The following is an 11139-nucleotide window of genomic DNA, read 5'->3' on the forward strand; positions in this document are numbered from 1 at the left end:
TGTCCTTCATCAAGCCCAATCATGGGTAGAGTCTGTGTTTCCTTATAGTGAGGCTCTATTTGACTATTTGTTGGGGCCTTGGGCTAAATCTGATACAGGGAACCCTGTTGATCGCTTTATTTATCACAGACAACATCCGCCCCCTGGAGAATTGGCATGTCTCCTCAGACATACTGCCCATCATAGTTTTGTGGTAGAGACTGCTTTGGCCGACCGAAATATCAACCAACTGCCCCTCCAGACAGAGAGCCCAGAAGACTAGACACTTGTGGCAGACATATTTTCTTCTCCACCAGTTCCGCACTGCAATCCCTTAATACTTCTTGCGTCCTCTGACACTTCTCTCATACATTGTGGGACTCATTGGCATGCCTGCTGCCCTCCCTTTAGGATGACACCGAGAACAAACCTGTTCTGTTATATGGGATGGACAACCGGTAGCCAGACAAATGATTCTCGGTATGGTTTGTCCTTTGTAGACAGGAGTACAAACTGAGAGGAAATACCTCTTACATATATCAGCACCTTGGGGTGTGCTTCACATACAGGGCACTGATAATCACATAGATCCCTGTAACACCCCCACACATAGGTCCTGAAGAAAACCAGTTTAATAAAAAGGCCTGGCTGAAACTAGTCGACAACACTGGACGTGGGAGGCCATAAGTCACACCTTACACGTCCCAAGCCTTTGTTTTTAACCGCTGCCTGGGGCCCACCAATAAAGTAACCGTTAGGGACCGCAAGGACAGAATTTTAAAATCTCACTCAACACACCTGCACATCACACTCGCCTTCCAAAAAACCCGCTCCGCAGTAATCTGGTGTCGCAGCACTCCTGAGGCGCTCTCGGTGCCTCGGGTGGGGCCCGATGATGAAGCATGCCACCAACTAGGTTGGTGGGTGAGGGCCTTCATACTAAACCAAATGGTTTCCCATGAAGACGCATAGCACACAGACATAGCTAGTTCTCTTTGATTAACCACCAGTCCCAGAGGGTTACCTTCTCTCTAGGACAGGATTCTCTAAATGAGAGTGGTCTCTATAAAATGTTGTTGTTGTTCTCACAATGCCTTTGTTCAACGTTGATGGGCTCTCTTGCTCTCTCTCTTGCGCTCTCTCTCTTGCGCTCTCTCTCTCTCTTGCGCTCTCTCTCGCTTGCGCCCTCTCTCGCGCTCTTTCTCTCTCTCTCTCGCGCTCTCTCTCTCTCGCGCTCTTTCTCTCTCTCTCGCGCTCTTTCTCTCTCTCGCGCTCTTTCTCTCTCTCGCGCTCTTTCTCTCTCTCCCTTGCGCTCTCTCTCCCTTGCGCTCTCTCTCCCATGCGCTCTCTCTCCCTTGCGCTCTCTCTTGCTCGCTCTCGCTTTCTTTTGCACTCTCTCTTGCTCTGAAATTCACTTTTTTTCTGTGTTTTGTTGGTTAGTTCACCTACTAATTCAGTGGTGTGGACTGTTGTCCTTGGTTCTTTAGCCTTGTCCAGTCATGGGTTGAATACCTTTGGCACGGCTGCTTAGTATTATTGTTTCTATGAAGTGTTTTCTCCAACAGTTTCTTATCCCTCTGCTGTGGGTAATGTTATATGCTTCTCACAGTCTTGCGGGCTTTCCACGGCCCTTTTGTTGGAGCATCTTCTTTGCTTCACCTATATTTTTAAGACTGCGTGGTCACTTTGTCCCATTACAGACCGGCTAGACCTGTTCAGGGATTTTTTGTGAGTTCAGTTTGTAGACCCTCCTTCAGCTATGGTGTTGCTTAGGTGTCTAATTCTAAGTTAAGACATCTACGGCTAGATGTCTCTTTCAGATGAATAAGTTACGTATCTTCAGTAATTCCTTGTACAGACAGGATCTAGTCACAGGTTCCTTAATGGCCCACCTATCCTTCCCGCTCTGCGAACTGCTTGTCCTGTTACCTACAAGTACCCTTACTTGGCTTTCTGATGCCTTTCTTTAGAACTTTTTAATTGTTAGATGCAAATATGTCTCTTTTTGGCGCACTGTTTCCAAAGGCAGTTTCTATAAGTGGCTCTGTGTTGTTGGTGCAAAAAAAAGTCACAGAAGAAACTGGCGTTAAGGGAGGGCTTAAATGAACTCAGTCAGCGTCACATCCGGAGGACGAGGTCGTTATGGGGTCGCTCGATGCTCTCTACACAACACGCAGAGGAACTACTGTAAAAATAAATAAAATAATGCAGGATCCAGTCTGGCGCTTGGGGTGAATTATAAGTGAAGGAATCTGCGGATAGATCTTGTCTCCATCAGATAGGTGTTACCGAAGGCAAGTAACTTATCCTTCTAGCATATACTTCATTCTTGTCCCAGTACTTACAGCACTTTGACATACCTAAGAACCACTGAGATATCGATCAGTGAGGAAACAACAGAAAACTTAAACCATTTTTGCATCCCCAGAATGTATTAATCAGCGCAGAAACCGGTAATAGAAAAATGTGAGGATTGATTTTCTTTATTGTACAGTTAATTAAAACTCACAATATAAAACGTACATCATTAAAATCATAAACTTAAAAACACTAGTTTTGTTACAGGAAAAAGGTGTTTTAAAACCAATTAAGTTATAATTCTCGATTACAATGTCTCTACCCTATTTGTGAAATGAGAGTATAAGTCTACTCTGCGTACTTTGACTGGTAATAGAAAAATGTAGGAGCTCACAGACACCTTGCCCAAAAGATGAGCAATGGTTGAATAACTCAACTCAGAACACATCCATTGATCTTTAGAATTGGCACAAACAAAAGTCTGAGCTGAGGGTTTCGCTGAGACTATGGTCAGTAATAGCTTCCCTCTTTCCCAGCCTTGCGAATTAAGTGTAGACAGCTCATAACCCCTTTGAGGTGAGAACCTGCCTAAGTCTGCTTAATTTGAAAGCTTGTACTGAATAACACCTCTGAGTTTTTCCATCGGTGGCATCATTCTGTATATTGTCAATTTGTTTCTGGAACAGCCTTTTTTCCTAGGAACACGAGTTTCAACAGCAGGTGCATTAGACATCTGACAAATGTTTCTCTCATGCTGTAATATGCATCTGAGCGTTACCGAGGCTATGTAACGTTATGTTTGTAGAAGGAAGGGAGAAACCATACACAGCATATACGTTTTATTTTTTTTGAAACCGCTCGTAAGAAAAAAATGTATGTGAGTAACTTCTTATGTTTTAATGGTTTTCAAAGCACTTGTGATACTGTCCACATGGAAAAATAGATAAAGCAGTATAATAATTTAGGAAAGACAGACCTTCTAAGTAAAGAGAGTAAGCATCTTGCATCAGCAAGTGTAGCCAGACGCTGTCCTGGGCATGCATTATTTATGCAAAATAAGTAATTGATGGAATGCTGGACAGTGCAAACGTTCACCCCCAGTCACAAGGATCTGGGTTTAATCCATCATTCGTTTTTTTAAACAAAATTTTATTGAGTTTTACATATCTGCAAAGGCACATTCTAGTATACAAACTGTGCCGAGGTACACAACATAGGTCAATTAATGAGGGCATCATTACATATGATTCAACTATAACAACTCAGCTGCATACGAAATCCCCATCTCCCTACCCACAATGTAGGAATACTGTATACAGGAATAATCATGTGGCCAGCTTCCTGTATCCTAAACTAGCCCTACACTTCTAAAACTTCTACCTTCCACCCAACCCACCCACCAGGCGCCACACACAATCCGCAATTGATCAATTGGCTGGGGTTGCTGCAGGTTAGTTCCACAAATGTAACTAAAATAATGCTCGGGGAAACCAAACGGTGACAGATGCAGGGGACTGCTAGTGCTCAGTACCTACGTCCACATCGTCATACAGTGCCAGGGGTGAATATCTAATCCAGCTCATCAGGAGCGTCCACCGTGGCATCCCCATCACTCTAAGTGCGGGATCTTTGGGAGCACCACTAATGTTTTCCCTGCCCTTGCTGCCTCTAATGCCTTCTCACTCCCCGCTCGTTTTGCCAAGTGCAGTCGAACTATACCCTCACACTCCGCCCATTTGATTAATTCCGTCTTCCATCTTTTAATGTTTGTGGCCCTCTTTGCTTTCCAATGCATAGTGATATCTCGTTTAGCTAATAATAGTCCCAGATACAGGAATTTGCTTGTGACCTTCAATGTAAGAGGCAATGTCCCATAGCCGACTCCAGTTCCCTGTCCGTGATCTCAGTCAATAATGTGACCTCATCTACCCAATAGTTCTCCAACTGAGGGCAATCCCAAAATATATGTTGAAAATCTGCCCCCTTCCTATTACAGCTTAGGCATGCTGCTGTTCTAGTGTCAAAATATTTGTTGATCTTCGCGGGGTGAGATATACTCTGTGTAATACATAAAAATGCACCAGTTGGAATCAGGCATTCCTAGTACTCTTCTACGCTCTTTCCACCAGATCCAGGCCTTTTCTGGAATCTCATCCCCCAGATCCTCTTCCCATTTTAACCTCCGCGCAGTCAAAGGAACTAGTATTTCTTGTCATGTGCTTATAGAGATAGGTGACCGCTTTCAAGGTTCCTGCCTCCGTCACTATGTATTGAAACCCCATCGATGTCTGCTGTTCATTTAAGCCCTCCCTCCAATGCTTCTGGATAGCAGCAGCAAGCGCAGAGTGTAACAAAAAATCCCATCTGGGCAAGTCATTTCGTTCCTGTAAGTCAGTGAAGGGAAGCATAGTGTTGTCCTCATACAAGTCTCCTAATGTGGACAGTCCCCACTCTTTCCAGGTTGCCAGTGCTTGCCAGTTACCCCCATGCGTCAACGCATCACACATGGATAGAGGGATTTCAGGCGCATAGGGATATATAATCTGTGCTCGCTTCAGGCTCCTATTCCAGCATTGCCGTGTTGTTCATAGTTCACCCTGTATAGTATGGAGTCGCATGGGTAACTTCAAAACAATCTGGGACTTTAACCCATCATTCTTTTGCTCACCACACCACCCCAGTTTGGACCCAGCCATATGCAAATCAGTCTTGACAGTGTTCCTTGTGGGAACAGTCCAGCCTGAACTACCAATCCAGGTCCTCCCTGGACCGCACACCAGCATCCTGGGACTGGTTTCAGGGCATCACCCATCCTCATCCAGGCTAGCTTGAATCCAGTGGTGTAGTGAGCACGGGACCCACGTCTGGGCATACCCTTCCCGTTGAAAGCCTGAAACCAGTCCTAGGATGCTTGTTTCCAGTCCAGGGAGGATCTGGCCTGGCAATTCTGGCTGGACTGTTCCGATTGGGCGCAGGGTCAAGACTGATTTGCATATGGCTGGGTCCAAATTGGAATGGCATGGTGAGCAAAAAAACTATGGATTTAGGCCCAGATCTCTGTACTGGGGCGAATGTATGACATTGTTCTGCATTCTGTCCCTCAATTGTTATTTAGTCGTGCCGAATACAGTGCATGCACGGTCTGTTCCAGGTCACATTGTTAGATGATAGCTGGCTTAGAGCCCGCCCTTTGATTACAATCTGTAGGGTTCTTGGTCACTCATTTGCTTGCTTCTAAATTGTTTGCTTCAATAAACTTTCCTTCCTCTTCTAAAACGTGTCCCTCCCCTGGAGCATTGGCCCATTATGTTTGTCCTTCCACTGCTCCTTTTTCTGCTGCTACTTTTTTCTTTTTGGTTAGGCACTCTACAAGAGTGCATGTGTTTTCCAGATGTTTCCCTCTTGTGATTCCGCTTCTTCAGCTGTACGTTTCTCCCCTTGTCTGCCATCCCTCAATGGCTATCTTGCTTCCTCCTGGCCACCTTCTGCTGCCATCTCGGTTCTCCATCACCTTCATAGTCCATGTGCTACCATATCACTGGCCTCCATCTGCTGTCCCTGTCCTTCTCCATCCATGCCCACCCTCCATTGTCCGTGTACTTCCCTATCCCTGACTGACCCTCCGTTTTCCATGTGCCTTATCCGTTCATGTGCTTTACCACCCTCCCCCCTTTTGTTGTCCATGTGCTTTTCTCAACCGCCCAGCCTCAGTTGTCATTAGTCTTTAAACCTACATGTGCTTTGCCCACCCGCCCTCCCTTGTCTGTGTGCTCTGCTCGCCCGCCCTCTCTTGTCTGTGTGCTTTGCCCGCCCTCTCTTGTCTGTGTGCTGTGCCCGCCCTCGTCTGTGTGATTTGCCCGCCCTCCCTTGTCTGTGTGATTTGCCCGCCTGCCCTTGTCTGTGTGCTTTGCCCGCCCGCCCTCCCTTGTCTGTGTGCTTTGCCCGCCCTCTCTTGTCTGTGTGCTTTGCCCGCCCTCTCTTGTCTGTGTGCTTTGCCCGCCCTCTCTTGTCTGTGTGCTTTGCCCGCCCTCTCTTGTCTGTGTGCTTTGCCCGCCCTCTCTTGTCTGTGTGCTTTGCCCGCCCTCCCTTGTCTGTGTGCTTTGCCCGCCCACCCTCTCTTTTCTGTGTGCTTTGCCCGCCCACCCTCTCTTAGCTGTGTGCTTTGCCCGCCCTCCCTTGTCTGTGTGCTTTGCCCGCCCTCCCTTGTCTGTGTGCTTTGCCCGCCCTCACTTGTCTGTGTGCTTTGCCCGCCCTCACTTGTCTGTGTGCTTTGCCCGCCCTCTCTTGTCTGTGTGCTGTGCCCGCCCTCGTCTGTGTGATTTGCCCGCCCTCCCTTGTCTGTGTGATTTGCCCGCCTGCCCTTGTCTGTGTGCTTTGCCCGCCCGCCCTCCCTTGTCTGTGTGCTTTGCCCGCCCGCCCTCCCTTGTCTGTGTGCTTTGCCCGCCCGCCCTCTCTTGTCTGTGTGCTTTGCCCGCCCTCTCTTGTCTGTGTGCTTTGCCCGCCCTCTCTTGTCTGTGTGCTTTGCCCGCCCTCTCTTGTCTGTGTGCTTTGCCCGCCCTCTCTTGTCTGTGTGCTTTGCCCGCCCACCCTCTCTTTTCTGTGTGCTTTGCCCGCCCACCCTCTCTTGTCTGTGTGCTTTGCCCGCCCTCCCTTGTCTGTGTGCTTTGCCCGCCCTCCCTTGTCTGTGTGCTTTGCCCGCCCTCACTTGTCTGTGTGCTTTGCCCGCCCTCACTTGTCTGTGTGCTTTGCCCGCCCTCTCTTGTCTGTGTGCTTTGCCCGCCCTCTCTTGTCTGTGTGCTTTGCCCGCCCTCTCTTGTCTGTGTGCTTTGCCCGCCCTCTCTTGTCTGTGTGCTTTGCCCGCCCTCTCTTGTCTGTGTGCTTTGCCCGCCCTCTCTTGTCTGTGTGCTTTGCCTGCCCTCTCTTGTCTGTGTGCTTTCCCCGACTGCCCTCCCTTGTCTGTGTGCGTTCCCCGACCGCCCTCCCTTGTCTGTGTGCGTTCCCCGACCGCCCTCCCTTGTCTGTGTGCGTTCCCCGACCGCCCTCCCTTGTCTGTGTGCTTTCCCCGACCGCCCTCCCTTGTCTGTGTGCTTTCCCCGACCGCCCTCCCTTGTCTGTGTGCTTTCCCCTACCGCCCTCCCTTTTCTGTGCCCACCCTCCCTTGTCTGTGCTCACCTTCCCATGTATGTCCCTTGTCTGCGTGCTTTGTCCGCCCACCCTCGTCCACGTGCTTTCCCTGGCCACCCTCCCATGTCCTTTTGACATTGTCCATGTGGATTTATTCATTGGCCACGTGCTTTAGCCACCTGCCCACCCTCCATTACCCACCCGGCCACCCTCAGTTGTCTGTGTGGTTTTCCTACCTACTGTGTGCTTTTAATCCATTGTGTGTGCTTTGATCCCTTTGGTTGCCTATGTGCTTTCGGTCTGTTGTGTTTGCACTTTTTTACCACCCGCCCACTCTGTTTTCTGTGGGTTTTTAGTTCCACCCTCCGTTGTCTGTGTGCCTTTTATACCATGGTCTGTGTGCCTTTTAGTCCCACCCACCCACTGCTACCTGTATGCCTTTTTTTCCCACCCACCCTCCGTTGTCTGTGTGCCATTTAGACCCACCCACCCTCCGTTGTCTGTGTGCCATTTAGATTGTCTGTGTGCCTTTTCGACCCACCCTCCGTTGTCTGTGTGCTTTTTTTCTACCCACTCACCCTCGGTTATTTGTGTCATTATTTTTTTTTTTTGTCCTATACCGCTTGCTCTTTCCCACACACACTTAAAGAGAAAGTTGTTGTCTACTATTTTGATCGTTTTTCTTTTTTCGAATAATTGTTTTACTTTGTAGAGAAGTTGTTCTGGAACAGCTAAGACTACTAACATGATAGCTGTTGCAATTTTCAGTCTTTTAAGGTTTTTTTATGCTTGCCACTCTGAAATACGGAATAATCAAGATACAAAAAAGTAACATTTTAAATTATTTTTGATTCTTGGTAATTCTCTACGGTTTGATACTAGCTTCTTATGCCCTGTAAAACTCGGCAAAATGTTTTCCTTTCCTTGTTTTTTAAATCAACCCATTTTCTCACCTCACCCGGAAGCGAAGCCCACATACTTATACAGATCTGTATTAGTTGTGATGAGTGGCATTGCTGTCAACGTCAATTATCAGTGCTTCATACCTTCCTTTTCGATTTCTTGTATATGAAGTGCAAGGTCGGTCAGAGAGGACTATTTCTTTGCTATTGGTTGCCTTTATTGTCTTGGAAAAAGGTACAGGCGAGGTTAGTAGAATGATTAACTACACCGCGGTACACCGACCATGTGATCGAGTTCATGGACCTGGCAGAGGGTGTCCTGGTTCCTCTTAGGCAGGGAGTGGGCTGTCATCTTCAGACTACTTCTTATTGGCGAAGTAAGAGCGGGTGGTTTGTGTTGTCGCTCTGACACTGCTGTTTCCTTTGCAACTAAACCGCACTAGGCAGCAGTCACCGAAAGTTCATCTGTGCATCTGAGAAGGGGACTAAGTGTTGGGTGTATCCGTCGATGCTGTGCTGTGGTTGTGGAGCGCTGCCTGCGCACTACAGCATGTAGACGAGCAGCAGCGTTAATAGGGTTCTGTGCTGCACAACGAGATGTTCCACCTGGATATTGGCGACAAGGACGATGGCTTTGACGAGTTTTTTTACGAAAATACTGGAGGATCCTTCAGCCTTGGATCATCTGGACTCCTGGTAAGGGCATTCTAAAGAGACATCTTGGTGCTTTCAGACCATTGGAACTGCGCCTCACCTGGTTTTGTAGTGAGGTCTAATCTCACAGTTCTCTAATACAGTGCAACACCAGCATTGTGCCTATTTCTGTTTTCACTTTTAGCCGTTTTCTGCTAGTCTAGGACTTATCAAGTTTTGTTAGACACCCCTTTAAGTGTAATGTGTGCACGTCATCTAGGGTTCATCAATCCGCACGCTCAAGCACTTATTAAGATTAATAATATGTAAATTGTAAAACCACTGGAGACTGTTCTGCAAAAAAATACATTCATGTACAAGATGCATTCTACATTGAGTTGCAGCAGCAAATTCAAACCGGAGGAAGACATGTTCAGTAGCTTTCAAAATGTAACTTGTACAGTTGTACAGTTGTACACTCCTATACTAAAGCAAATTGGATACGAAGATGTTTCTTCTGAATCAAGACAGTCTGTTTATTCAAAAGAAGAAACCGAGAGGCATTTAAGGTGTACCGTAGTGTGCTGCAAAACCTAGAGCATACGAGGCTCCGCAAAAAAGGCAAGAATCTTGACTTATTAACATCACATTGCCTGATGCAAAGTGACATTGCCTGATGCAAAGTGACAATGCGTCCATTTTATGTCCTGTTGGCCATCGTGAAAGGGTAAACGTTTTAACAGTATATGCATTATTGCTTTAGTTCAGCAATGCTTCTGGCTCGTCTGCCTTGGCTAGAACAACCAAACACCACGGTGTTGCAATGTGTAATCCCCCACAAGACCTGATTTGGTGTTAAAACAAAATTTGACACATTTCTCCTTTGAGTTGTGCCTTTTAACTTTTGCTTCGCCACCTGATGTTACTTCGTATATGAGTGTGGCACAGATAGAGACAGAGTTCCGAAATACTTGAAGCCGGAGTTGATTTTGCCGAGATGGCTCACGTAAACACCATGTAAGACCAGAAGTCTGTGCACACCTGGATTTAGCATGCTTGTTGAAAATCCCAATGCCTAATTTGCGACAGTGGCTCCAGAGGTCCTTGGCATTCATTTTTGGGGCCAGGGTTATTTTTAAGTTTTGGCTGTGCAGATTTCAATTTGACTGGTTGCTCACAATATCCATGGAGGATTGACCTTTCTGTCCACCCCTTGAACCATCTGCTTTCTTCGGCCAGCTTCTTCCATCTATTGGATTGAGACTTCCACATTCACTTGTTGTCTCAACCCAATGAAATATTAATCTCTTATCGAATACTATTGCCTGTTTGGAATATCTTTCCACAAATCCAGCCCTTGCATTGAACGGAATGAGGACTTCTTTACAGCTGTATCGCACAACCTTACAACTGCATCCTTCCACCTCAAACCATTGCTTGCAATGAAGTGGATGAGGGACTTGCTTTCAGCTATATCCCATTTTGTCCACTCTTGTTAGCTCTATCCTGTGTGTTTCGTTCTAATGTGCGAAAGCTGGATGCTTTAGCACTTTAAAACAAGGGCTATTGGCTTTGTCAGTGCTTGTTTATCATTACATGTTGGCACATAGAAAGGGAGAAAAGAGAAAAACAAGGCACAAAAGAAAGCTTCAGAAACCATGACAAATGTATAAAGAAGAGGGGGGGGGGGAGAACTTGGAAGAATGAGTTAAAAGACATGAAATGTAGTGTAGTTGAAGACATGAGGTCGAATCAATTTGAGGCAGCCCTGGCAGTCTGAAGTCCTGGTGGCGCGCACTAAAGAAACAAGCGCTGGCAAAGCCAGTAGGTTTTTCCTGTGCAAGCTCTATTGGTTTTGTCAATGTTTTTTTTCTCCAAAATGTTGGACAGCGGTGCGAGCTGCTGTACTTCATAGCTCAAAGTAAAAAATAAAAAAAAGTGAAAAGTCACCGCCAGTCCGCATTATAGCGCTTTTCTTTTTTATTTAACTTAAAGCTGTGCACGTGCAAACAAGTTAAAATTATTTTCCCTACACTTAATATGCAGCTTATATTCTTGAACACATGCCCATTGCAGTTACCAGCGTGTCAAAATGTAGCTAGCTGGAACACTGAGCATGGAGAGGCTGCATCATTATGGCCAGAGCTGCTGACTTCAGAGCTGTGGAACCAAGTTTGAGTCTCTGCGCAGGCTCAACATCCTG

General features: G+C 46.8%; 1 protein-coding gene across 2 annotated transcripts in view; it reads left to right on the top strand.

Annotated features, from left to right (window-relative positions):
* The window catches only part of LPIN2 (lipin 2), a 791695-nt gene that overhangs the window by 25600 nt on the left and 754956 nt on the right, over window positions 1-11139 (top strand). Inside the window, exon 1 of one of the 2 annotated variants that reach the window (XM_086965599.1) lies at window positions 8590-8999. The exons of the other annotated variant lie outside the window; for it this stretch is intronic. Coding sequence (XP_086821725.1) covers window positions 8901-8999 — 99 coding nt within the window. The 5' untranslated portion in view covers window positions 8590-8900. Of the gene's footprint in view, window positions 1-8589; window positions 9000-11139 lie in introns of those variants that run through there. 2 annotated transcript variants of the gene reach the window in all.

Source organism: Lissotriton vulgaris, chromosome 4_1 (assembly GCF_964263255.1).
Source record: "Lissotriton vulgaris chromosome 4_1, aLisVul1.2, whole genome shotgun sequence".
Classification (NCBI taxonomy): Eukaryota; Metazoa; Chordata; class Amphibia; order Caudata; family Salamandridae; genus Lissotriton; species Lissotriton vulgaris.